Source organism: Clupea harengus, chromosome 11, assembly GCF_900700415.2.
Source record: "Clupea harengus chromosome 11, Ch_v2.0.2, whole genome shotgun sequence".
NCBI classification, from domain to species: Eukaryota; Metazoa; Chordata; class Actinopteri; order Clupeiformes; family Clupeidae; genus Clupea; species Clupea harengus.
In genome coordinates, this window is record NC_045162.1 from 18,524,781 (window position 1) to 18,552,123 (window position 27,343).

At 48.0% G+C, this 27,343-nt stretch overlaps 2 protein-coding genes across 2 annotated transcripts in view; one reads left to right on the plus strand and one right to left on the minus strand.

Annotated features, from left to right (window-relative positions):
- Nucleotides 1-164: 164 nt before the first annotated feature.
- LOC105896138 (regulator of G protein signaling 22) lies at nt 165-12,152 on the plus strand (the record flags this gene model as incomplete). Its single annotated transcript, XM_031575916.2, has 21 exons — nt 165-415; nt 493-521; nt 761-823; nt 954-1,133; nt 1,277-1,362; nt 2,194-2,317; nt 2,688-2,742; nt 3,136-3,604; nt 3,781-3,942; nt 4,114-4,291; nt 4,604-4,705; nt 4,880-4,981; nt 6,281-6,475; nt 6,766-6,858; nt 7,337-7,503; nt 7,767-7,929; nt 8,809-8,967; nt 9,514-9,567; nt 10,776-10,946; nt 11,417-11,596; nt 12,018-12,152. Coding segments are annotated over exons 1-21 (2,883 nt in total), but the record flags the coding sequence as incomplete, so codon positions are not given.
- A 2,561-nt stretch (nt 12,153-14,713) lies between these two features.
- Nucleotides 14,714-27,343, minus strand: part of LOC105896139 (vacuolar protein sorting-associated protein 13B) — a 338,344-nt gene continuing 325,714 nt past the window's right edge. Inside the window, 8 exon segments of the mRNA XM_042709212.1 lie at nt 14,714-16,399; nt 16,925-17,174; nt 17,995-18,097; nt 19,906-20,082; nt 20,699-20,869; nt 21,069-21,245; nt 24,941-25,863; nt 26,684-26,802. Of these exon segments, the coding sequence (XP_042565146.1) occupies nt 16,148-16,399; nt 16,925-17,174; nt 17,995-18,097; nt 19,906-20,082; nt 20,699-20,869; nt 21,069-21,245; nt 24,941-25,863; nt 26,684-26,802 (2,172 nt within the window). The 3' untranslated portion in view covers nt 14,714-16,147.

Consider the following 27,343-nt stretch of genomic DNA (forward strand, 5'->3'; position numbering starts at 1 on the left):
CATGTGTTGCATGTCAGTTACTACATTCTGGAATTGAAACTTTGGTTAATCACACCTTTCAATAGTTACTCTTTAATCTACTCTTCCTTGGAATGTAAGTTCATCCCAATTGTACATCGTTTTGAGTAAAAGCGTCTGACATGTAAAATTGTAAGAAAAAAAAACAAGGTAACCGCGCCATCTGCTGGTCACAAACCTGATTTACCCTGCCTAATCCTTTTTGCCAGGTCCTCTTGTGATTGAGTTTACCTCCATGGCAACCTTCAAATGTGAAAGTAGGCTAACCACTTGGGTGATTCCAATTCAGTGAAGTTAGTTCAATCACAACTGCGACTACATTCCTTGCAGAGCCGTAGACAAACGTAACATTTTAAAAACCCGACTACATTTTGGTATGAGATGTTGGTAAATACAGGTGAGCAGCGCATCCAACAATGACACTTCATTATTTTGTGTTCTGTTCTGATTGCGTATATTTTGCGTCCCTTTTAGATTCATCGACACTTTTGAACAGCGCTCTCGTAAGTGGCCTGTTGCTTTGTTTGCAAGTTCTGTATTTTACACTTTGTATGATTAAATAGCCTATATCTAAATAGAGAAAAACCTTGCTTGGCAAAATGTAATTGTTTCTTTATTAATCATGAAAGAAAACATTTACTGTGTTATTTGTGTTTGGACGTGAAGTGATGGGTAACGCGTGCATCTGATTTTATGAAAAAGCTTGGTCTTTGGCTATTTGACAGTTGTTTTCTTTTTGTAGGAAGACAAGTTAGCCAACGACTATGCTCTAGTGGACTTCCTGAATGAATTTTTAAGTCTCCCAGTAAGGAAATCCGTCAAGATTTTGTTTGTACAAATAGTAGTGTAACCTAGTCTACATACACTCTGTTGATCTCTAACATTGGAGAGCCTATTGCTGCGCTTTTCTTCTGTGATTTATCTGTACGTTTCAGGCATTTTCCGAAACCATAAAATACAATACGGAGACTGGGGCTTTTGAGGTGGTGAGCGATGCAGCGGATTCCCTTCACAGCCGAATTCGAGCAGCTTTGCACGAACATGAACTCAAGTCCTTCTCTGATTCTCCGCGGCTCACCGCAGTCCCCATGTTTGACAACTCTTACACAGTTCTGGTGAGAGATTAATGTTCACTGTGGAAATATTTACAAGTTTGGTACTTTGAGTCAACATATGAATAAAGAAATGTATTGTGGTGTGTGGTAAGTTTTATTATCATGGAAAAAAAGTCCACATGAAAAATTGTCCAATTTTCCAGTGTTTGGACCGAGAAAAAGGAATGCAGTGGGTTAAGAAATCAAGACTATCCTTGTTTTTACAAAGCGACTACTACTTTGAATACAGGTAATATTATGTATTATTATTATTGCTACATTCAATGAACGTGTGTCTTAAGTTAGTTGTGTAATGTTTACTTTATTTCCTTTATGATGTGCTTTAAATATTAAAAATTAAGAATTTTTTTCTGTGTTAACAGAGCTGCTCAGGTCCCGTAGGCTTGACTTGGCTCAGTATTAGTCTAAGTCCACCACAACCATTCAATGCCTGGTGGCAGCTGTAACCTCTAAGAAACCATAGTCCTCCTCTGTCTAAATGTAATAATTAACTTGCCTCTTGAGAACTGTTACTAAGTTACTTAAACTGGAGTAGTGTGGTTTGTGGTTAGTGGTTATATTTACATTGAATGTGTGACCCTACTCCGGAAAAGGCTGGGAATTGTGTCCCTGTTTGGGTCATGTGGATTTTCATGTTCAGTCACATGAAAGGAAGATTTTCTGTAGCCTATGTGAGAATGTGTGTCTAAAGTAGAAATCCCTTAGCGTAACCCATAATTGTGTGACTGTCTTCACAGTTTACTGATAGTAATGGTACAGCATGATATGAAGGCCACTGTAATCATGAGCTGTATACGTAACCCCCTTTACATTTCCACGTTCTGGTTTCCCACAATGAATCGAAACACATGTGCCTATAGGCAGCTTATCTCACTTGCATGTCTGAACAAGCCACAACTGTCGTAATTTTAAGATCGGATGACACCGAATGGCAGCATATTCTTCTGCCCTGTTATCATATCGGGGGACCAGAGAGAAGATAAATACTTCCAGAACTCTTCATCCTAATCAGGTAATTGTCCATTTTAAACACAGTCACTGTTTCTCTTTCTTTTCTGAGGTTGGTGAAGCTCCTCTCCCAGCTGGTCTGTCCAAGTCAGAGACAGGACGATGCCACCACCCCTGCTCCCTGCACCGTCTACCCACCATCCCCTCCTCGCTGCACAGCACACGCTCTTAACAAGGTTCTCATGAAATTCGTCACATCTTGCTGAGACTAATGAAGCCGGGCCTCTTGGGTTTGAGTCTTTTGATCGGGGTGATGTCATGTAATGATTACCATGTAATTGTAGGAAGTTAACAGAGCGTAAACATTATTAAAGCACAATTCATTAGCTGATGGCAAGAGGGCTCTGTGCTTTAAAGCTTACCAAACCTTTTGCCTTATGGGTGTTGGAGTTTGATGTGCTGTGGTAGACCTACTTTTAGGTATGTGAGACTTTGTTTGTGTTCCATCAAGGATGGCACAAGAAGAGAACGTGGATTATGTTACATGAAAGAGTAGGCTAATAGGGTGTCGGTGCTCATACAAACATTATGTGATTTCTCCCACAGGATCGACTGTCTTTCATCAAAGAGGGAAACTCAGCCGGTTGTGAGTACAGGAATGGTAAGTGAGGAGCCCAGAGAGGAAATGAGAAACTTCTGAAAGCTGTCAGGAAGCTTCGCCCGCGAACAGCGGTGCCATTTTTCACCCAGGGTGTCAGATATATGACACGGCTGACAGCTCACCTATCACATGTTTTCACCATTCATAAATCCTGTCAGGTGCTATTTGTACGTGAAAAGAAAAAGCAAATGTCACCAGAAAGGGAAAAAATATAATACAACTAAGAAAAGAGCCGTACATCGCTTTGATCATTGCACAAGGGGAGGTGGGGGGGGGGGGGTCTGTTCTTTTATGTGGCTGCCATAAAAACATGACTCCAGGGCTGGCCGCTGTCCCAGGCTTCCTGAGGTTTCACCCCCTCTCTCCTCTCCTCCTCCTCCTCCTCCTCCACAGGCAGCGAGAGACCTGAAGAGGCCTGGAGAGCTGAGGCCGAGGCCTGTTTGTACGTCACAGAGACTGAAGAGTGGAAGGAGACGACCCCATCCAGGCCCCCGGGTTCAGCTGGTACTGGGGAGTGTCATCTCATTGCCAGCCTGGTAAACCATGTCCTGCAGGTGGCAGTGTCTGAGCTGAAGGTCGGCAGTGCCAAGGCTGGGTTGGATACCCCTCAACAGGCACCAGGGGCAACAGAGCTTCTGACGCACACAGACTGTGTGGGAGCTGAAATGAATGCCTTCAATAACAACAGTGTGATGGGAGAGCCCATAGAAGGAAAGGGTCGCTGTTTGCGTTTCCATGGTTCCAGACAGTCCCTGGAGGATTTTAAGAGGTTTTTACAGGGCACCCCTGGGGAGAAGGTCCTGCATCTGTGGATGGACATCGAGAGACTGAGGACCCTACAGAGCTCAAAGGGCAAAAACAGGTAATGTTAGACATCAGCTGGTCTGCTGTTCCCAGTCTGAATAATCAGTGCCATCGATTAAGTGACCGTCTATGGACCAGGCCACAACTTTGTGCAACTCTGCTTCATGTCGTAGCATACATGAAACAATTACTGCCTCTACTCACCTGAGAAATGTCTTTTCTTCTGTGTTTTAGGCACTTAGTGAAGATGCGGAACCAGTACATGCCGAGCAGTGGTTTTAGAGCCCTAAGTTCTGAACTGCTCTTGAGGCTTGGCTTGGCCAGTTCCTCGAGCTGGAGAGAGGACAAACTACTTCACATACAGCCCTGTCTCTCCGAGGCCCTGCTAACATACTGGTGAGGGAGGGGAACCACACGACACCGGTTCCTAACACACCATTACATTGGTTCCTTATACCTGTTCTTGTGTAGTTCATGTGACTGTGGTGGAGCACATTATAATACTGACTACTAAAATAAAACTGCCGAACTGCTGCTAGAGTGTGTGTGTGTGTGTTTGCATCATAGGGGCCCACTCTTCTGTTTGGTGAGCTCTGCCAGTGAAAGGCGAGGCCTGGTGGACCGGCAGCAGAAGCGTCATCTGTACTTAGCTGCTGGTGGAGGGCCCAACCCCAGCTACCTCCCCCTGCCTCCTGTGCATCCCCACTCCTGTGCCCCTAGAGCTCCACCCACACCTGCTGGAAAGGTAAAGCCCAGGCTGCCCTCTCCGCCACTCCCCGTAGTTAGTCACACTCTGGGCCCTGAAGAGGGGACTGAGGAACAGTGGATGCACATCTGGTCTCATCCACATTGTGTTGCCTGAATGTTAGAAAACCGTTTTGTTACTGCTTGGTTACACATTCCTTCTGTTTCTAGGTTGTTGGGATTACAGATCTCTCTCGTGTGTGTGTGTGTGTGTGTGTGTGTGTGTGTGTGTGTGTGTGTGTGTGTGTGTGGGTGTGGGTGTGGGTGTGGGTGTGGGTGTGGGTGTGGGTGTGGGTGTGTGGGGTGTTCTCAGCCACTGTCTGGCAGGCGCATGGACAGGATGCTGCAGGCATTACACGTGGAGCCCAGAACTGGCTTCTACTTCACCCGCTTCTGTGAGCTCTCAGGAAACAAGGTACCATTACATACACACTCCTTCTGGCGAATGCCGTACCAGGCTGGCACATGTTGGCTCACCACCACAAAGCCAGCCTGTCTGGTCCAGTCCGGTTTCCTCTTAGGCTTCCCGCCGGGTGCCTGTCCATGTGTCTGAGACTGGAGCCTCTGTTCTCTGTCCTCTGTCTCTCAGCTGTGGGACAGTGCCATTCATTTCTGGGCGGATCTGCAGGAGTACCAGCAGCTCTTCTACCAGGGCGGCCTGGACCCTTACAGAGCCCAGAGGAAGGCCCAGGTGAGGAGACTGACCTCCCCAAAGAGCGCGGGTGTCTCCTCTTACTCTCTCCATCTTTACATCTTTCCTTCGTAAAGCAATATACAAGAGCACACTACTTTTCTGTTCTTTATTTTCTCTTTCATCCTTCATGTGTTGTCCATGGTGTGCCATGCTTTTTTTATTTAATTTTTTTACTCTCTTTCATACTGTCCCCCCTCCTTCCATCCTGTCAGTGGTGCTGTTCAGTCCTCAGTCACACACATCCGCCTTCACAGGCACATGAACACAGGAGTGATTCGTCCTGAGGGACGTAGGCAGGGGGCATGGCATGGAGCCCAGAGAGAGATGGAGAAATGGAGACAGAGAGATGGTGACAGAGAGATGGAGAGATGGAGAGATGGAGAGATGGAGAGGGAGAGAAGTCTGGGCACAAGACCAGGCATATGGCAAACAGTGAGACTCAGGCCAGCTCCCATAAATCAGAATAGAGGAACAGAGCAAAGCACTTTGCAAATCAGGACCAGTCACTCTGTCCTTACACAGAGGAGGCAGTGAGCCTGAACATTGGGTAGAGAGAGAAAGAGAGAGAGATGGAGAGAAAGAGATGGAGAGAAAGAGAGAGTGGAGAGGTACACAGAGGGAGAGAATGAGCGAAATTTGATAGGAGTGGAAAAGAGATAGGAGAGATAGAGAGAGAAAGTGTGGGATGATGAGAGTGAAAGAAAGAGGGATCTGAGGAGAGAGTTGGAGAAAGAAGATGGAAGGAAGTGAGCGGGAGAAAGAGAGTGCGCTGATGTAGTGCTCAATGAGGCTGAGTGTTGCTGGCGTGTCCTGAGGCGAGCCAGGAGCTGGCAAATGCCACGGCCCCCAGGGGCCACTAAGGAGCCAGGGCCGTTTGATCGCCCACACGGGCACACACGCCTGCCAGCGGTGCCAGGGAGAATTCCGCACCTCATCAGGGGCAGCTGTGGCACTCGCCAGGGTGCCCACCCCCCCTGGCCTGGCGTGGCGTGAGGCTGGGAAAGTGGCGTGGGCTCTCTATGGATGTCAGATGGCCCTCCCTGATGGGGAGCTATGTGCTGACATGCCACTGCTGAGGCTAGCAGATGAGCCACGACCAATTCATATGCCTCAGCTCATATGCCTGTGTGTGTGTGTGTGTGTCTGTGTGTGTCTATACTGCTCCAAGTTTGTGTGTGTTTGTGCTGTGCTATGTTTGAGTTTGCCAGCTATATATCTGAAAGTGCTTCTCTACCTATTAAATATTTGTGCCGAATGCCTGATTGTCTCTCTCTGTGTCTGTGTGTGTGTGTGTAGGTGCTGTACTCGACCTACCTGTGCAGTACATCCCAGGAAAGCATCAGTGTGAGTGAGGAGTGTAGGAGGCAGGTGTTTGCACGCTTGACTCCTCCGTTTGAGGAGCTGTTTGACAGCGCAGAGGAACACACACTCACCCTCCTGCTGGAGCCCTGGACTCTCCTCACCTCGCAGGACACACAGATCTATGAACAGGTCCGCTCTCTGTCTGCCTGTCTAAGTCTGTGTGTGTGGTTGATCATAACTAATCATCATTGAAGTGGATTTACAGATAGTATTGCTGATTATAGCAATTTAATCTAAATAGGAGTATGCTGCAGTTTATAGTATATTCACAGTTTTTGTATATTATATTAAACATATGCTCCAAATCCATGTGGGTGGATTCAGAGATGAGCCCATGTTTCTGTGCAGTCTTGCTAGGCCATTTGTGTGCCTGAGTCTGTGTCTGACTGTCTAACTGTGTACACGGCTTTGGCCTTCAGGTTGACCTGTGGGAGGAAACCCGTCATGTTGACACAGAAGACTACAGGAAGCTCCAAGCCTTGCACAGAGAGTCTGTGCAGAGGGTGGAACAGGTCAGTCAGACATAGTATATTAGACACACACACACACACACACACACACACACACACACACACACACACACACACACACACACAATGACATGAAAACACTTATACTCACACTCATGTTGTCAACCCTGGCTGGTTTTGATAGCCTTTTATTCATCCAGGAACCAAACCGCAAGTTTAAAGCAAACACATCTCTGTCTGGCTTGTGTGGGGGGGGGGGGGGAAGACTGAAGGCAGCTGTAATATGCCGGTTGATTTATTTAATAGGATTTTTGTCTAGCTGGAATGAAAAGCACCCAGACTTGTTTCCTATCTGTACCATCGCTGGCATCTTGGGGAAATGCCCACTGCTGCCTCTGAGTAAACACATTATGGCCCTCTCAAGTCTGGAGTCGTGTCACATATTTTGCTGATGATGGTTGCTCCCATAGCAGTGGTTTTCAGCAGACATTAATCCCTCTTTCCGCTGTGTACACCACAGCTGGCTCTGGAGCGCAAGTCTGCCCCTCTGCCACCAGAGGTCCCTAGAGAACCAGACTCGTGGGCACAGGTTCCGGAACGGTTCAGAGGGTTCCGTCTGGTGTCTGTGCTCCGGAACCGCACGGAGCTCCAGCACTTTCAGGCCTTCCTGGAGGACAATTCTGCCAGGTGAGCTCAGGGTGTCTACTTCCAGGTTGTCTAGGATCAGTTCTCTTTATATTACAATTCTGATCTGGACTCAAATCTGGAGTAAGCTGATGGAAAAACAAATCACCTACAAAGCTATTCAAATCATTATTATAAATCTAGGGCAACACTAAAGTCATAACTAGATTATATATTGCGATGCGTGTGTTTTGCCATTTTCCCACCTTTGAAGTGTCACCATTAAAAATAAAGCCTGTCCCTTGATGGTATTGTGTTGTGTTCAGCATGGACCTGCTGTGCTGGCTGGACCTGGAGCAGCTGAAGAGAACCTCCAGCCAGAAGCAGGAGCAGAGAGCCCAGCGCTTCCACGCCATCAAGACCAAGTACCTCAACAGGAAGTACTTCTTCGGGCCTGGCAGCCCCGCCACCAAACATCAGCAGGAGGAGGTTTGTGCCCCCCCCCCCCCATCTCCCATCGCCCGCTCCCATCCACTGTCCCCACCCCTCCTTGCCTGCAGATTTTCCTCCGCTTCCGCCTCTCCCCTCTGCTAACAAACATTTATTGACATTTCTAACAAAACACAGAACCCCAAAGCCCAAAACAGATGACACAAAAGAGACATCAGACAAAAGAGATTTGTCTGCAAGCAGACTCACCACTACCAGTTGCCAGCCGGCAAGACAAAACAATCGCAGATGTTGAAAAAAAAACAGATCACATATCACAGCAGCTACTCGTCTCCGACTTCAACCAGCCCTTCAAGGGGAAAAAAGCGCTCTTGACAGTCCTTCAGAGTACACACACTGACAGCCACGGGCGTTTGGCAGTGGCAGAACGTTCTGGAAGGAGACGGTAACAGCAGGGAAGTCCTGCATGGGAAGGGAGAGAGGGGCGAGCAGCAAGTCGTGGGCTTCCTGTTTTGAGATGGCCTGTCTGAGGGGCTTTCCATATGTGCGGCATTCCCGCCGATGCCAGCGTCAATCATCTGCTGGCTTGCGGGTCGTCATGACAGTAATGTCTATTATGTGGGCCTGTCTGACTTTGCAGCAGTCGCTCACATGTGTCTCCACCATGTCCACTACGAGCCCTGTATCAGTGTTTGCCAATGCTATTGCTAACGGCACATTATGGTGTTCATTCTGTAATGCTATATGTATATCATGTATCAGACTACTAAAAGCTAATTGTGTGTGTGTGTGTGTGTCTGTGTTCAGATGAAAAACATAATTGTATATCTCTGTATGTGTGTCTCTCTTTCTTTATGTGTGTGTGTGTGTGTGTGTGTGTGTGTGTGTGTGTGTGTGCGCGCGTTCGTTCGTTCTCAGGTCATCCGTCTGGCTGGTGGCAGGGGCCAGCTCCTGCAGAGCGGTCTATCAGGTGATGCGCTGTTGCAGATGCAGAACCTTGTGATGCACCGCATTGAGAGGAAATGGCTGCCTGTCTACCTGTCCACACCTGACTTCACTGAGCGCCAAAAGCTGCAGGTCTGTCTGTCGGATCCCTCCACCCACCCACTCTCATGTCATTTCAAAAGAGGAGCACAAATCCATTATTTTAAGCATTTATGTTGCACTACCTGACTAAGGACTACTACTAGTGTAGGCTGGTGGTGTTTTGTTGTGTCTATCAGTCACCGAACGTGAAACCTCAAAATGCCTCTTCCTCACATTTCGCCTACGGCCGTCCTAAATAGCACTCCTGTTTCCCCCTGTCGTGTTAATTACGCTATCATGTATACCTGTGTTTAGACACTGATATGCCCAGCATTAGAAGATGAGGGAGCATTACAGGTCATCAGGGATGCTGTTAACTCAGTCAGAGACAGCGACAAGGACAGGGAGAGGGAGAGAGGGAGAGAGGGAGAGAGGGAGAGAGGGAGAGAAGGGTGGGGGTGGTTTGAGAGGCACTGAAGGGAATGTTGAGCTTGTGGTGTAGTGTTGCCTGAGTGTGTATCAGTGTTTGAAGAGGGCATTAGGTAGTGCTGTGGTCACTCTGGATCTGCTGTCTGTTGTGTGTGTGTGTGTGTCCAGCCCCAGGTGGAGGAGCGCAGGAGGAGATACCGCAGGAAGAAGCAGCTGTGGAAGGTACGACATCTTCTTTTTGGCTGCAGTTGTTTGTTCATAAAAGCACTAAGATAGAGAGAATATACAGAAACTGGTCTGATTCACCAGATGCTCTGATGTTCTGGAGATTTTAACAGCCCTGTCTGTGAGGTGACCCATTTGTGATCATGCCTGTGCTGTATGTTTAGACAGTGTTCCTCAATAACTGCTATATTATCGGGTTGCCTGCTATATTATCGTCTTTACTCTAGGAGCACAAGATGGATAACAGTCAAATCTTGTTAAATGTTATGTTAATGAACCTGTTTGTGTAACTTTGCAAACCTGTTTGCTGTCTACTACATCCTAAATAATACTATTAGATTTATGTATATATATAACAAAATGTTAAACATGATAAATGCTTTAAATGTAAGAAGGCTGTCACTGGAATGGACAGCATTAGGTAGATCATTCCACCAGTGAGGTACCACGAATGCAAAGAGTCTTGACTGAGATCTCTGGCTGCTGAGAGAAGGCAAAGACAACAGACACTCATCAGAGGAGCAAAGTGGTCGAGAGGATAAATAGCGCTGAATTATGGCATTTAAGAGCTTGAGACAAGACCTTTAGACAGAAGCTGCATGCTCAGAGAAATTAAATTTGTCATCAATTATATAAAACCCAAGTTTTGTGCCATTTTAGTTGGGGTCAATGAAGATGAACCAAGCTGAATGTTAATATTTTGTGGGATTGCCGGATTGGCTGGGAATACCAGGAGGTACTTTTTTGAAAGATTGAGCTGGAGGTGTTGATTCCTCATCCAAACTGAAATATCACTGAGGCATGCAGAAATTTGAGCTGATACTGTGGATTCATCCGGGGGGATGGACAAATAAAGTTGAGTATAATCTGAATAACAGTGACAGGAGAACCCATGCAAAAGGATGATCTCACCTAAGGAAGTTGTGTAGATAGAAAAGAGGGGTCCAGAGGCTGCTGACAAGTCTAGTCAAATCAGAACTGATGACTGAGCAGATGCTTTTGCTACTCCCAATGCTTCAGTCACAGATAAAAGAACGGTTTCAGTTGAATGACCACTCTTAAAACCGACTGCTTGTATGATTGAGGGTGTTTTGTCATATAGTAGCTGAAATGGACCTGGCCCTGCCCAATGCCACATTCTGGGCAAGGTACGTTTTAGAATCAGTAACCTGTTATTTTGGGTATTCTCATTCCACCCACCCCAGCCCTCTCAGCAGGCGGATGGTGCCTGGATGGCCTCCTCCAGGGAGGTGCTGGGCTTCCGGCAGGCCCTCCTCAACCCTGTCACCAGCCTGCAGTTTCAGCGTTTCGTGTCCCTGAAGGGGGACCTCTACGACAATGACGTGCTCTTCTGGCTGGAGGTGCAGAGATACAAGGCAAGGACCAGTCAGTCAGTTAATCCTCTCCCACATGGGCACACATGATCAGATTGCCTAAGCTGAATCACTAAAGGTCATCATCAAGGTTTTCATAATGTTTCAATCAGTAATTGGCAAATTGCATTATGTTAATTACTAACTTCAATGTCAATTGTAGCATTAATCATAGCATTTCAATTAGTTTATTGCAGCTGGGAAATGGTCTGGAGAGAATTATTCAACTTGCCAACAGTGAACTAGCAATTATCATAAAAGAACTAAAACATCCTGTTCTCATTATGTGTCCCTTTGCAGGAACATATTTTAGTTATGTTTTTCACCAGTTCCTTCAGACATGCCACATTAACACTGGTGCACCTTTCTCAGTTTGTCCGAGCCATTTTGACCTGGGTAAAGGGAAAGCAATCTGTGTTAACCTGCTTGAATAGCTAACTTCTCTCTCCCTCCTCTCCTTCTGGTGTGCTCAGGACCTGTGTCATTCGCACTGTGACGAGGCCACCATCCAGCACAAGATCAGCACCATAATCACCTGCTTCATCAGCTCGTCTGTGCCCCCCGCCCTGCAGATCAGCATCCCCCCCGAGCAGGCGCGCACCATCCTGGACAGGAGGAGGGAGCTGGGACCATACGTCTTCAGAGAGGCCCAGGTTTGCTCTCACAGGACAGGGAACACAGAAATGAACTCAGTGTATATTAATCGCTGCTGGCCGTAAAGGAGAATTTGAACTGTTTAATTGGTGGAAAGGGCCTTATAACTCTATGGTTATGAATTGCATGGCAAGACAGCATACATGCTGACATACTGACATTACAGTGGATGTATACATTAAGATAAAAGAATGGAAGTACATGACAGCATACATTTGAGTTAGGTCGCAAGGTGCATATTACACTGGGAATAAAGCTCCTGTAACATGGATGCACATACATACATTACTTCCAATAGACGCTGCTCTGGGTAAAAGGCACAAAACTTGAATGTAATTGTACTATACTGTATATGCGTGTGCTGTGTGCTTGTTTAAAGGTATGTCTACTTGTGTCTGCATATGTGTGGCATGAGTGTAGATGTCTGTGTTTGGGGAGCTGTATAAGCTGTGGCCACAGTTCCTGGACTTCAAGAGCAGGGTGGGAGAGGAGGAGGACCTGCTGTCGCTACTGGAGAGGAAGAGAGTCCGGCAGAGAGAGAGAGAACTGCAGCGCAGGAGAGAGGAGGAAGTGGAGGAGGAGAGGAAGGCTCAGGTTTCTCATATTTGTCTGGGATTGTAATATGGTGTTATGAGTAAGGGGTAATGCACAGCCAACTGGATATTGTTATAGCTGGGTGGGCGGTATCCTTCTTATTACTTGGTAATTTATCAAAGCTGTTATTGCTTGCAAAGCTTTTATCGGTATTTATTATATGGCTCCACAGAAATTTGCAGAAAGCTCAATTGACCAACGTTCGGAGGTCTGATATTTCTTTTTATTGTGCGCTGCAAAAGATTAATGACCACTGCCATTGGCAACAGGTTTTGTGCTTCTAATTCACATCTTTCATATCATTCCGCAATTGGTCCGTTCACTTAACGTCACGGAAATTCATTGTAACTTGAAGACAGTAAGTAATGGGTTCGCTATGCAACACCTGGAACTTTAATGTTCTATTTGTATGAAAAACTATTTTTCTTAGCGGAAGTCACGAAACGGCAACATAATAATTAAAAATAGGTCTTTTGGAAGAATGTCTTCTATCGTTTTGGCAAGAAACCATATAGTAAGCAGGGTAATGTATAGTGTGCCGGTCAGTATCGGAAAATAAATCACTTCAGGACGTAAACAAGACCCCTCCGCTGTGCGTCCTGTTCGTCGGGTCAGGATTTATTTTCCAATACTGACCGGCGGATTATACATTATCCCTTACAACACAACCTTTGGATACACATCAAGGATACAGACCGGTTGTTATTTATAAATAATACATTGGTGAAATGTCTTGGTTAGAATATTCTAAATGTTCTAAAGTGACAAATAATAATTCAGTACTAAATGTGCTTAGCTTCTCTCTGTCACTGTTTAAATGCATGGACAACACAGACATTTATGATGTGGGTTGTAACAATGATGGCTCTATTTTTGCAGGAGGGCTTGAGCAGGCACCAAACGAGTTTGTTTCAGGAGACGGGTGGTGAGGGTGGAGGCCTTACTGAGGATGGAGATGGTAGAAGAGAGGATGATGAGCTACTCTACTCAATAGATCAGGTGAGAGTCTCACCCTAGCATCCATGGAACAGACATTTACATTTACATTTAGCAGACGCTTTTGTCCAAAGCGACGTACAGGAGACACTATCATGTATCTGATCTGCAGTTTCACTGTAACACAAGCTTCAGACTATGCAACATTCATTCTGTTTACTAAACAAATAGCTCTGTATTTGTTTTAATCTATTACATTACTAGAGCTATTAACTTTTTTTTTTAACTTCATGTTTTGTGTGCTTGATTATGATGGAGTTCTGTCTTTGCCAGTTGTCCTGGTCCTACTCCAAGTACATGGCAGCATTGGAGAGGGAGTCTGTGTTGATACGCAAGCAGATGCTGCAGGAAGAAGCTCATGCCTCCTTTAGCACAGGAAGAGGTAGGAAAAGGCAACACACACTCAGAGACAGTGTTTTCACCTGTGGGGCAGGTCTCACAAATGCCATCATTCTCACACACACACAGTTTACAAATGCCACACGGGGCTGTGTGTGGGTGATGGCATTTTTAAGGCTCATATACTGTAATGTGTCTCACACACATGTAGTCTTCCACCTGTGGGTTAGGGTTTACAGATGCCATCACACACACACACTCCAAAATACATAAAGTGCTTGAATGAGCCTCTTCGGGTCGTTACTCAACACTGGGCGCTAAATGGAGCGTGCTGCCAATGGCTTTTTAATGGCACTCGCAGGAGGGGCCCTGCCTGCACATACAGCTGGTCATCATCATCATCACCACAATGCCCACCACTGCCACGTGTGTGTGTGTGTGTGTGCGCATGCTCGTTGCCATAGACGTTTGGGTGTGTGTATATGTTAATGCTATTCAAAGCAGGCTGTGTGTTTGTGTTATGTCCTGTCAGAGCAGGATGTGTATGTGTGTGTGTGTCTTTGCTGTGTGTGTATGGTGTGTGTGTGTTCATTGGTATTTCTGGTTGTCATAGTCTGTCTATATGTGAGTGTGAACGCTGGTGTTCATGCTTACCGAAACAGTCTCTGCAAGAGTGTGTGTTTATGTTCATCTGTCTGTGTTTGTGCATGTTGTATAATTGTATCCCCCTCCTGGTCCTGCAGATTCCTTGTATACCCCCAGCCTGAGGTCAGAGGTCGGTAGGAGGCCCCCAGGCCCCAACCCTGCCACCACACCAAGAACACACACACAACCAGAGGCCACTGGTGCCAACACACTCACAGGTACACACACACTGAACAGGTGCAGGAGAGACTCACTATTACATGATTTATGTTCCAGTTCTGCTTTATAAGGTTGCATTGACTGTCAGGAGCTGATTCACTTGTTCAACTGTGCTTCAGGCCGCTGACGTCTGCCTGAGGGTCTAAGGCGAGAGGGGGGCCATTCTGAAGAGGAGCCTGCTCTCTGTCGTCCCCCAGTGGAGACGCCTGGCCGCTCTGCCTAAAAGTGAGCAGCAACTGAAAATGACATTGTGTGCGGTGTGAGATGCCTCGTGACGACATACTCTATATCGGTTTCCGTGGAAGGAAAACATGACAATCAGGTTAATTAAATATTTTATTAGAATGATATATTTCATTATTGATACATCAGTCGTTAGCATTGCGAATGCTTCAGATGGCTTACAAAAGGATGATTCCTCCACAAAGTTGACAGGGTCTAGTAAAAAGGCTTTTTTTTAATATTAAAACATTATTTTAGCAAAAGGACAATGTTGGCAGAGACGAATGAGTACAAAAATGAAAAAAAAACAACAACAAATAAAAATCAAACGTCAGTTAGGTCATGTCATCTAAAAAAAATACACAAATAAAAATCAAACATCAGTTAAGTAACGTCTTCTAAAAAGGAAATATACAAAACCCAGGAATACACTCACTCAGCTTTTGGTTGGTTGCCAGGACGCGCAGACTCACGAGCCTTAACCACACACACTTATTGCACAAACATTGGCATGGGCTCCTCACGCTGAAGCACGGGCGAAGTTTAAACGCACAGGACAACCATCTCAACGCGAGAGGAGGAGAGAGGTGACATGCTGACACTGACACACATCTGAAGGGGAACTGAGCACCAACCCTGGTTAACCTCCTCCTCCTCCTGAACTCCCCCGCTGTTAGTGTTGAAAGGGCACGAGAACACAAGACTCAGCGTGAGGTGATCTGTACATTAGAGATTTCTATCCAGCCAACGTCTTAGTTTCTTGTCTTCTACATTCTCTGTTGAGTGTTCTAGAATAATTCATGGGGGTGATGGGGAGTTCGGTCACCATAGATCTGGAGTTTATGAAGCCACAGCCTGGCTTCAACAGTCGAACAGTCTGCTTTATAAAGAGGGGGGTCTAACTGTGCTAAACTTAGACGCGCTAATGTGCAGCTCTGATACTGTAATAAATACATGGAAATGAAAGGCCTCTTTGTGAATGTATGTATGTTAGTGCTAGCGTGCATGAAACTCTCTCTGTGTGTGTGTACATTATTTCGGAATGAAATGCAATACAATTCACCCCGCGTTTTCCCTTTCCCATCCTGTTGTAGTGGTGTGGGCACTACACTCCATCTGTCCAACCTCACGTCTTCCTGCTCACACATCCCTCAGCCCTCCTCACATGCCCACTACACTCTCCTGCTTCTCCCTAAAGCCTTTCCTCCACAGCCCACGAGTCCTGGAGGCATCCGGTCCTGAATCATCCACTACCAGGGCAGCTTTATCCTTTACATAGTTAAGTTCCACCTGCACTCCTCATACCTCACGCTCGAGCCAGACCGTCCACAAATCGCAGGTAGCACTGAGATCCGTTTTCCCTTCAACTGGTGTTCCTGCTAAATGCTTCTGGTCAGGGCTTGACCGCAGTGCATATATAGTTCGCTCTCTCAGACAGAGCCCATCGGTCCAGTAAATAAGGCCATCAGTGGTGGCTGTCAGCTGTGTGTGTGTGTGTGTGTGTGTGTGTGTGTGTGTGTGTCTCAGTGTATGTGTCAGTGAAAGCCCACACGTAGGGCCTTGTTCTTGACCGTAGTGAACTTGTAGACGAAGACACGTGCGTGCGCGGGCTCCACCAGGTAGCGGTAGGACTTGGTGAGGGTTGGGGGCGGCTCGGCCAGGGTGACGGGGGAGTGCTGCTGCTGCAGGCTGGAGGTGGAGGGGGAGAGGTGCTGAGACACACGCGTCACGTACTCCACCAGCCTCCGGTACTGCTGCTCTGACAGACGCTCACGGCCCCCATCGGCCTGGGGAGGGGGAGACGAGGAGAGAGAAGGCAAGAGGAAGGAGAAGGAGAAAGACATGCAATAGAGTTAACAGATGCCAATCCATCTCTACTGCATCTGCCATCTTGTTGACCAGAGAAAACGGCAGGTTATTAACACATCCTACACAGTTCGTGGCTAATGACTGGATGTTGTGTGTGGAAGTGTACACTGCACATTCAGCCTTGGTATCATTGAGGATTCTTTGCCGCTGCAGTGTGAATGTTTCTGATTGTGTGTCTGTGTGTGCATGTGTATATATACATGTGTGTGCTCTAACTCGTCACTGCTAAACTGCTGCAGTGTGTCTGCGCGTCTGTGCGTGCATATGTGTGCTCTAACTCGTCACTGCTAAACCTCTTCTGCTGCTGCTGCAGTGTGTGTGTGTGTGTGTGTGTGTGTGTGTGTGTGTGTGTGTGTGTGTGTGTGTGTGTGTGTGTGTGTGTGTGTGTGTGTGTGTGTGTGTGTGTGTGTGTGTGTGTGTGTGTGTGTGCGCGTGCGCTCTACCTCATTGTCACTGCTGACCCTCTGCTGCTGCAGTGTGAGTGTGAGCTCCCCGGGCTGGAGGGGGTCCTGCTGGCAGGTGACCTCCGTGATGGGGAAGGCCTGCTGCTGGGTGTCCTCGCACAGGCTCACCACGAACAGCACCTCCGCCGTCAGCAGCAGACACCCGGCGTGCTCCTGCCCGGAGCTGCTCACCAGACCCACACACAGAGCCATGTGCACCTCCGGACGGCCAAGAGACTGAAGCAGCTTCCTGCGGGAGGGAGAACCATGGTGGCAGTCAGCTCAATTCAATTCAATTGGTCTTACAGAACCAAATATATGTTACGAGAGACAACCATGAGAGAATCTGATGTGAATGGGGGTTGGACTGAGTATTTAGTCTTGATGCGTAGTGAAAATAAAACCTCCTCCATGGCAACAGTGACAAAACAAGCCTCCCGTTAACAGAGGGGAACTTTGAGCAGACTGCGGCTAAAGTGAGGATTGCTGTAGAAAGTCAAGATGGCGGCTCTAGAGACCATGGGGTATGGCTGAGCTGTGCAGGATAGAACACGTCCAGTAAACGAACAGATCCTAACTTAAACCCTGACCACAAACTCACATACATGCAAAAAAAAAAACACACACACAGTCTTTCTTAAAACACAGAACTATGTCTGGATAGGATCTTGGGGTGCGTGTATGTAGGAGCTGGCTGCACTCACAGCCGCACTCACAGCCACACACACACACACACACACACACACACACACACACACACACACACACACACACACACACACACACACACACACACACACACACACACACACACACACACACACACACACACACACACACAGAGACACACACACAGAGGGCTCTGGTGCTGCTCTCCTGCAGGCTGCTTTCATGTGGCACTCATGCTTCTCAGGAGGGGCCCTGGCTGGCCAGTGGAGGGGGTCCGGCCCTGATTTGGCCCAGTTGCTGATTTGGCCCAGTTGCCTGAGCGTGGTGCCATGGGTCTGCCAGGCTCAGGGGGGTGGGAGAGGTTAGGGTGAGGGGTCGGAGGTCAGATGGGGGTGTCTTACCAGACATATTTGAGGTGGCTGTTGGGGGCCTGGGCCGCCTGCACTTCTACTGCTAGGTAGAGCTGTTTGGGAAGCTGCCACAGTCCAGCACCGTGAAGGATACCTGTCAACACACACACACACACACACACACAAATAAATACACAATAAAACCCAGCAAAAGTATTTACACACACACACACACACACAAACACAATGAATGACGAACTAGTGCAAAGCATGTACACACAAACTGACACATGAGTCAGAATCAAAAACACAAGTTAGCGTGTTCACACACAATAGAAATGTGTTCTACAGCTGTGTGTCTACAGGAATCTACTGCTCTAGCATAAATGTATGTTTGCGTGCCTCCTTGCCTCATCTTTCTCCTCCTGTTACTGGAGAGCAATGATGTCATGGGTTTAAACACTTCGTAAAGCATGTGGCGGCCCTCAGTGATGATGTCATTGATGTGAGACATAAAGAGGTTAAGAGGGTTGAGGGTGGGCAAGTGAAACACATACCAGAGTCCGCTTGATCTATTCTATACTGTGTTAATGGCGTGCCTGTTTATGAAGTGATGTGAGTGTGCGTGTGTGCGCACACTCGGTCACACACTGCGCACACACTGTGACAGTGAGTGTGTGTACAATAGTAGTGATTGCCTTTGAAGAAAAGCGTACATTTATGAATATCCATGTGCACAATCCTGTGTACTTTCGATGTGTGTGTCATGTCATTCCTTGTTTTTCTCTTACTCTCTGTGAAAGTGTGTGTGTGTATTAATTTGTGTGTCTGTGTCCACAGAGAGTAGCCAGTAGGTTTGTGTAGTATAGCAGTTAGTGTATAGTGTATGTGGGCGAGACATAAGCATGTTTATGTGCTCAGCCTCCTTTAGCAGGGTAAGTGTTGCCACGGCAACCTAACTGTGTGCCAGTGTGGGCTCCTGGGGGAGCTTAGCCTCTTAACACAGCACTGCACTGCACACCCCTTTACTCTTTATGTGCTGTGACAGCGACCAGCTAACACACACACACACACACACACACACACACACACACACACACACACACACACACACACACACACACACACACACACACACACACACACACACACACACTTAAACACAAAGACACACACACCAGCCATAAACCCCTGAGCACCTTCAGAGAGACAGCCCACGTACGTCATTCAGCCTTTCAGTGGCTCCATCAAGAGCCCTATTCAATTGAGAGTACAGCTAATAAACACACACACACACACACAGCAAAGAAACACACAAACACACGCACATCTCTCCGGCCAACTGCAGCTCACTACAAAGTGGCCTCAAGCTGGACAATTAACACTGATTTATCCCCATTTAAAATGGCTTGGTACAGTTTTATATGCACTTTCTTCACGCGTTTCCTACATAAAGTGCTCAGTGAGCGCGCTTGCTCACGCGGATGGAATGCAGCTGGTATGTAAGAGCTGCGTCAGAGTCAGGGTGTGTGTCCGAGGCCTGCTCCGTGTCAGCACATGATTTATCAGTCAGGCCTCGGCAACATGCCGCGCATCATCATCACACGGCATCCCTCTGCCTGACCCGTTTACATGGCGTAAACGCCAGAGCATACGCAGCACACGCAGCTGCAAACGTTTACACACAACAAGATCAATCCCTGGCTTGTATTGGTCACTGAGGCCACTGAAGTGTGCTATGACCATGTGTAATCAATGCTGTGGTGCTTTGGCGTTATGTGAATGTGTATTGGTTTAATAGCAACATTTTGGATGCAGAGAACAGAGGCGTTTTTGAAGGGAATGCCTTGCGACCATATGAGAGCCTTCAATCTCACACACACACACACGCATGCATTTAGCAAATACACCCACGGCAAAACCCACCCATGCTCAAAGGTACACACACACACACACACTCACCGTATCCAGTCTGTGACACCAGCTCAGCTGCTCCACCGATGGGTTTGGTGAAAACTCCTACAATGCCTTTCCCCACGCCGGAGATGACTCCTTTGGCCTTGCTGCCGGCTGAGCTCTGCATGTCCCATGTCCTCTGGAAGTTCTGCATAGGCTGGTCCACGATGCCTGCGATGGCACCTACACACACAGAACAACATAGATCAGTTATAACTGTGTGTGTGTTTGTTTATATGCATAGTGGGCATGTGTGTGTTTTGGGCAGGCTGATGCTTAGACTCTCTGGTAGCCGTCCTCTCCACATCTCCTGTCGTGTGTCGTGTGTCGTGTGTGTAAAAATAAGGATTTATTTGTCAAAATTTGCACTAATAAAGCAATGTTGGATTGTAGGTAACATGACAAACGTCAGTGAAGTAGGTATGTAGGTAAGTAGGTGAGTTAATGATTAGGAGTATGTACAGGCCTTATCCTCATGTACCCCTGTCCTCAGATACCTCTGTCCCCACGTACCCCTGTCCTCACGTACCCCTGTCCTCACGTACCCCTGTCCTGGTCACCCTCCTCTCTGTTTGGGGCTTTAGGTCATTAGACCTTCTTCTGAGTTCATATATACTCCACATATAATATTGGCTGTGTAACCGATATGCTTACTTCCTGATGACACAATATCTAGTATTACTCTTCGTACTCCTACTGAATGTGTATAAGAGCCATGAATGAAGGTGTTTCAGTAGGTTATGACTGACTGTCATTCACCCATCCCAACGGGTGGGTGTGTGTGTGTGTGTGTCCTCACCCAGCAGGCTGATGCCCAGGCGTGAGAGGCCCTGTCTGAGTCCGTCCCCTAGGCTCTCTGGTAGTTGCCTTCTCCACTCCTCCTGTCGTGTGTAGTGCTCCTCATCCAGAGACAGGCGGTCCATGTTCCGTGCCAGACTGGTGGCCAGATTAGTGATGGAGGTCAGAGTGCCTGGAGAGAGAGAAGACAAAGGGAAGGAGGGAGAGAGAGGAGGGGGGGGAGAGAAGTAATTGGTAAACACAATATAAACAATAATTGGAAATGTGTAAAAGTGATTTTTTTTACTGCAACAGTGGAAGATGGATAGAGAGAGATAGACAGACAGAGTTATAGAGAGAAGCACAGAAGTGGGTGAGGGTGTAAATGGTACCTTTGGAGATGTGTTTGACGAATGAGGTGGTCCCTCTGGAGACGCCGCTGACGAAGGCCCCGGGGCCCCTGGTCAGGCCCTCGTAGGGCAGCCTGAAGAAGTCAGCGATGCCGTTCCCTATGCTGCGCACCAGACTGGCAGGGCTGCCCAGGATCTCCAGTGAACCTACCACCCAACCTGAGGAGAACACACCACACACTCACTACGTACACTGTACATGTTATAATAATTGCACATAATTTATAACAATAGTTCACCATAGAAACGTACCTATGCTTTTCATCAAACTCAAGCACACTCAGGTCAGGTTCATGTTGTTTCTCTGATAGGCATACACATAACACACTATTTGGTGTTGTCTAGTTTTCTCTCAGTATATACACACACACACACCATGAGAAAAAGTCTCACAGAGAAACACTTAGAACCCATACGTAGCTAAACGCAGATATGCTGTAGCCTTCATGTATTGGCCTTTATGAGTGTCTCCATATGATCAGCAGTACAGAAGCAAACAAGCTTCTCTTTCATATACTGTGCACATATAGGACGACATGCAGGCTTTCTCTCTCGCTCTCTCTCACACTCACACACACACACTCACTCACTAAGGCTGGATTTATAGAGATCTAGCGTCTCACCTCTCTAACACACACACACACGTAAACTGGGTGCTACAGCTGGGTGATATTTATAAGCTGTGAAGAGCATTACTAAAGAAATCACATGGCCATACTTCCACCGAAGCCTTTTAACAGGTCGTTCCTTCCCACCCCGCCAATCTCCTCGTAAACGAAGCATCCGCTCCCTCATTGTGTGTGTGTTTGTGTGTGAGAGAGTGTGTGTGTGTGTGTGTGTGTGTGTGTGTGCGGGTGAGAGAATGGGACTTCAGCTGCGGTCGGTAAGGCCGTTACAGCACGGAAAAAGAAAGGATGTGAGTGACCCATGCGTGTAGAGGCAGGAGTAATGGCCGAGGACATGCGAGTGGGCTGAATCAGTTCCATGATGGTGTGCAGCTCAGGCAAAGCTGAAAAGGAGGACTTGATAGGATGATATACAGCCATAGATGAGGGCTCTAACGAGGCCTGAGCTCTGGCCAGTGAGGGCATGTGTGTGGTTTGTGTGTGTATTTGTACATGTACAAGTGCGTGTGTGTGTGAGTGTTTGTGTGTGTGTGTTAATCAGCTCCATGTGTTGAGTGTCAGGAGGAGGGCGCTCTCTCAGGCAGAGACGTGTGTGTGTGTGTGTGAGAGAGAGAGTTTGTGTGTGTGTGTGTGTGTGTGTGTGCGTGGTGGCCAGGGGGTGTGGATCCGTCACGCTCTCCATTTGCTTCAGTTCAACTCCACTGCCTTTATAGACACCCCCCCCCCCCCCTTCTCTGAAGGACAGCGATATGGGCACGGAGAGGCGGGCTGTTTGGTGTGAGATAGCTGGGCTCCACAGGGCCAGGGAGGGATGATGGGACCGACGAGGAGTCATGAGATGAGGTGTGTCCAGTGGAAAGTCACTAATGGGCTTCACATGTTAGGGAAGGTGTGTGTGTGTGTGTGTGTGTGTGTGTGTGTGTGTGTGTGTGTGTGTGTGTGTGCCACAGGAGAGGGCTCAAGTACAGAACTGGGCTGCAGGGAGAGGAATGTGTCACTCCCGTGTCTCCAAACCTGTGTGTGCAACAGCATGAACCCCCTCACCAGAACAGCTTTCCATAGAGAGACTTATTATGAAACTCATTCATATGTGTGTGTGTGTGTGTGTGTAGTGCTATGTAGTAAAACTAAAATGTTCCAATGTTTGTGTATTTGAACAGCTCCCTGAAGTAAAACTACAGAGTGAGAGTACACATGAGAGTGCGTTTGGTGTGTGTGTGTGTTCTCACCTGCTCTGAAGAGTGCTCCTGCTGCGTAGTGCATGTGTGAGTGTGTGTATTTGTAGGTGTGTGTGTGTGTTCTCACCTGCTTTAAAGAGTGCTCCTGCTGCGTAGTGCATGTGTGTGTGTGTGTTTGTAGGTGTGTGTGTTCTCACCTACTCTAAAGAGTACTCCTGTTGCGTAGTGCAGTGGTTCTCAACCTTTTTTCAGTGATGTACCCCCTGTGAAATATTTTTTCAGCCAAGTACCCCCTAACCAGCGCAGAGCATTTTTTATTGAAAAAAAGATGTAATATACAGCGCTATACCATCATTGTCTGATTTATTAAACTATCAACACTGAACATTGAACATTGTTGCATTGAACTGAGTTTTAGTGAGAAACTTGTGCTTGTGCTTCACTGAGAAGCTTTGTCAGTCTTGGTGGCAGGGCGGCAACTGCTGTGATCAAGCTCTTCTCCAGGCACAGTCTGTTTCTCTGCTTTGTTTTGATCAGTCATTGCAGAGAAGGAGGCCTCACATAAATATGTGGAGGCAAAGATTAGTAGCTGCTCCAAAGCTTTCTGTCCTAGGTCAGGGTGCTCCTGCTTCACAGACACCCAAAACTGTGTGAGTGTGGATGTGGCAAACTTCATCTGGAGGCCACGGTCAGATGACACTTCCAGGAGTGTTTCCTGATTAGTGACAGGTAGCTTGCTTCCGTTTGTTTTCGGAAAAGTGAAATGGGTTTCTCACCCAATCCAGCTGTTTAGATTTCTCCTCCATGTCAGGAAAGTAGGAATGGAAATTTTCAATCAAGTTAGTCAAATGTCCCACGATGAGCAACTTGACTGAAGCTCTGTCCACATCCTCACTACAGAGAAAATCATCCACCTGAGGAAAGCAGGCGAAATCCCCCTGTGCAGAGGCTCTTCTCCAAAGCTCTGCTTTCTTCAGGAAGCCACCCACCTTGTCATACAGTTTTAAAATGCTGGTGTCTTTTCCCTGCAGAGACATATTCAGTTCGTACAGTTTGCTGAATATATCTGCCAGATAGCACATCTTTGCAAGCCAGTCTGTGTCCTGGAACAAGGTGGCATGGGGAGATCTGTGCTCAATCAGAAATGTGTGTACTTCAGATAGTAATTCCAACAATTCCATTCCAACGATCAATACACATGGCTGGCACACACACACACGAGAGCAATAGTAATATCAATTTATATCAGCGCAAACGCTCACAGGCACACCCACACGCACGAACCTAGGCCTACTGAAATAAATACAAATATCCCGCTTATTATACGGTTACTTGCCAAAACCATAGAAGACATTCCTCCAAAATACCTCTTTTTAATGATTTTGTTGCCATTTCGTGATTTCCGCTAAGAAAAAATAGTTCTTCGCGCAAATGCATAGCAACCCACCTTCTGACTTAAACTTTCAATTACTTTCCGTTACGTTAAATTACCAGGACTACTTGCGGATTGATATGAAAGATGCGAATTAGAAGCACAAAACCCATTGCCAATGACAGCGGTCATAAACTTTTCGCAGCGGTGAATATCAAGAAATGACAGACCTACGAACGCAGACATTTAACCCACATATGGCCCATACAAATCAACGGAACTTTTTGGAACATTCTGAAGAGCCGTATAATAACTATTTTTAAAGGATTTTTGAATGGATGCTTATTTTAAATATATCTTTAAAAAATCCCACGTACCCCCTGGACTGCCTTCACGTACCCCCAGGGGTACGCGTACCCCCGGTTGAGAACCACTGGCGTAGTGCATGTTTGTGTGTGTGTGTGTGTGTGTGTGTGTGTGTGTTCTCACCTGCTCTGAAGAGAGCTCCTGAGGTGTAGTGCATGTGTGTGTGTGTGTGTGTTTGTAGGTGTGTGTGTGTTTGTTTGTAGGTGTGTGTAGTGCATTTGTGTTTGTAGGTGTGTGTGTGTGTTCTCACACGCTGCGTAGTGCATGTGTGTGTGTGTTTGTGTGATTGTAGGTGTGTGTGTGTGTTCTCACCTGCTCTGAAGAGAGCTCCTGAGGCGTAGTGCATGGCGAGCGCGTGCACCAGCTGTCGTGCGGTGGTGCAGACGGGGCCGCGCTCAAACAGGGAGAAGGAGAGCGGCGTGTGGTCCGACGCGATGTACAGCTTCAGGGACGCGTGGATGCTCACCAGCAGGCTGACCGGCTGGATGGTCAGTCTCTGCAGCCTCAGGGGCCACACCAGCGCCTGGGTGGCCTGGACCACGTCCTCCGGCAGGCCGGCGGTGGTGGTGGACGAGGACGAAGACGAGGACGGGGACCCACTGCTCCCGCTCCTGAAGGCGGACTCGGGCAGATAGGAGTGGAAGAGGGTCTTGACGTAGTAGACGAAGGTGTCCTCCAGGTAGACGCGCGCGGGCTGCAGCTGGAAGGCCACCGTCTCCAGGCTGAGGTCGGGGCCCAGAGCCATCGCCAGACGCAGGAAGCAGGAGCTGCGGTACGCCTGCAGCGCGTGGGGGGAGAGGAGGGGGTTGGCCTCCGAGCTCCAGGGGGCGCCAGAGGACGTGGAGGAGGAGGAAGAGGGAGAGGAGGAAGAGGAGGATTGAGGCTCGGCGGTGCGGGGGTCTTGGCACAGCAGCACGGGGAAGTGGAAGCTGGAGCGGGTGTAGAGCTGGTTGTCCAGCTGCAGATTGGCACAGTACAGCTCCAGCACGCTGCCACCCCAGCCGGGCACGGGGGAGCCGGGGTCTGGGTGGAGGTCCCAGGCAGAGGAGGAGGTGGTGGTGAGGAGGTCGGCCGAGAGGTCGGCAGAGAGGTCGGAGGGCGAGTGGTGTAGCAGCAGCTTAGACAGCGTGAGGCGGAGCAACTCCACCGAGCCGGACGGGCTGGTGATGTCATCACAGAGCGCCACACTGACCTCGCTCAGCAGCACACGGAACGACAGAGACTGCTTGGACAACCTGAGGAGAGAGGGAGAGAATGTAAGGTATAGATAGATAGAGAGAGAAAGAGAGAGAGAAAGAGAGTGGCAGAGGCAGAAAGCAGGAGCCCCTACCCTCCAGCCACCCTTTGCTGTCACTAGCAGCACAGTGAGTGAGTGAGGGAGTGAGTGAGTGAGGGAGTGAGTGAGTGAGTGAGTGTGTGAGGGAGAGAGTGTGTGAGTGAGAGTGTGTGAGTGAGAGTGTGTGAGTGAGAGTGTGTGAGTGCGTGTGTGTGTGTGAGCGAGTGTGTGAGCGAGTGTGTGAGAGAGTGTGTGAGAGAGTGTGTGAGAGAGTGTGTGTGAGGGAGTGTGTGTGTGAGAGTGTGTGAGGGAGTGTGTGAGCGAGTGTGTGAGGGAGTGTGTGAGGGAGTGTGTGAGTGGCTGCTTGAGTGTTGTGACAGGAAATGAGAGCCACATTGGCTCCGGGGTGTTGAGTGTTTAACGACGATCAGTGCTGCCCCCTGCTGCCGACTAATTAAAGTGTTTCTCAAGATTAGTGCGCTAGCTGGAGTAAGAGTGTGTGTGTGTGTCAGTGAATCATAAAAGTCCAGGAGGTGTTAACAGTGAACAACATGTGGTTTCATGGGCCAGTGGTATACAGTCGAGACGATTGATTTGTTGTTTTAGGTAAGAGTGATGATGTGAGTGGTGAGTGTGTGTGTGATGCCTTAATATTGTGTGTTTGTGTGTGTGTGGGGGGGTGTGTGAGTGTGTGTGTGTGTGTGTGTGTGTCTGTGTGAGTGTGTGTGTGTGTGTGTGTGTTTGTGTGTGTGTGTGTGTGTGTTTGTGTGAATGTGTACCTGTGGTGCTGACTGATGATGGTTCCAGCACAGCTCTCAGGTGCGAGGGTGAGGATGACTGTGCCACTATGATGACTCACATCTACATACAGGCAGCCAAAGCTGGGCAGAAACACCACCTACACACACACAGGGAACGAACCAGACGTTATAAAATCATCTACTTTGTGCAACAAAAATCACAACACACCCTAATCATTTCCCAGGGTGCTTTGCATCGACGTGACTCAAGCAGCCTTCACACTGGGAACGTGTGGCTCTGGGAAAGCCCGGGAACTTCCGTCCACAAAGCACCACACATTTCCCACCAGTCTTCCAGTAGTGGTGGCGGCTTCTTCAAGAAACCCTGACTCCCCCGCCTTCCCAAACTTCCCCCCTGTCTGTGCCAGGCAATGGGGGCATACCCAGCAGCAGCCTGCACTGGAGCGCCCTCAAGGAGAAACCCTGACCCCCAACCACCAAGTGCTGGTGTTGGTGTTCAGAGCTCTCTCTCTCTCACTCTCCCTCCCTCCCTCCCTCCTCCCTCCCTCCCTCCCTCGGTCCCTTTCCCCTCGGTCTTTTTCCTCTCTCTCTCTCTTTCTCTTTCTCTCTCTCTCTCTCTCTCTCTCTCTCTCTCTTCTGTGCTGGTTTTAATCATTCACTGGGAAATGCACGTCTGAT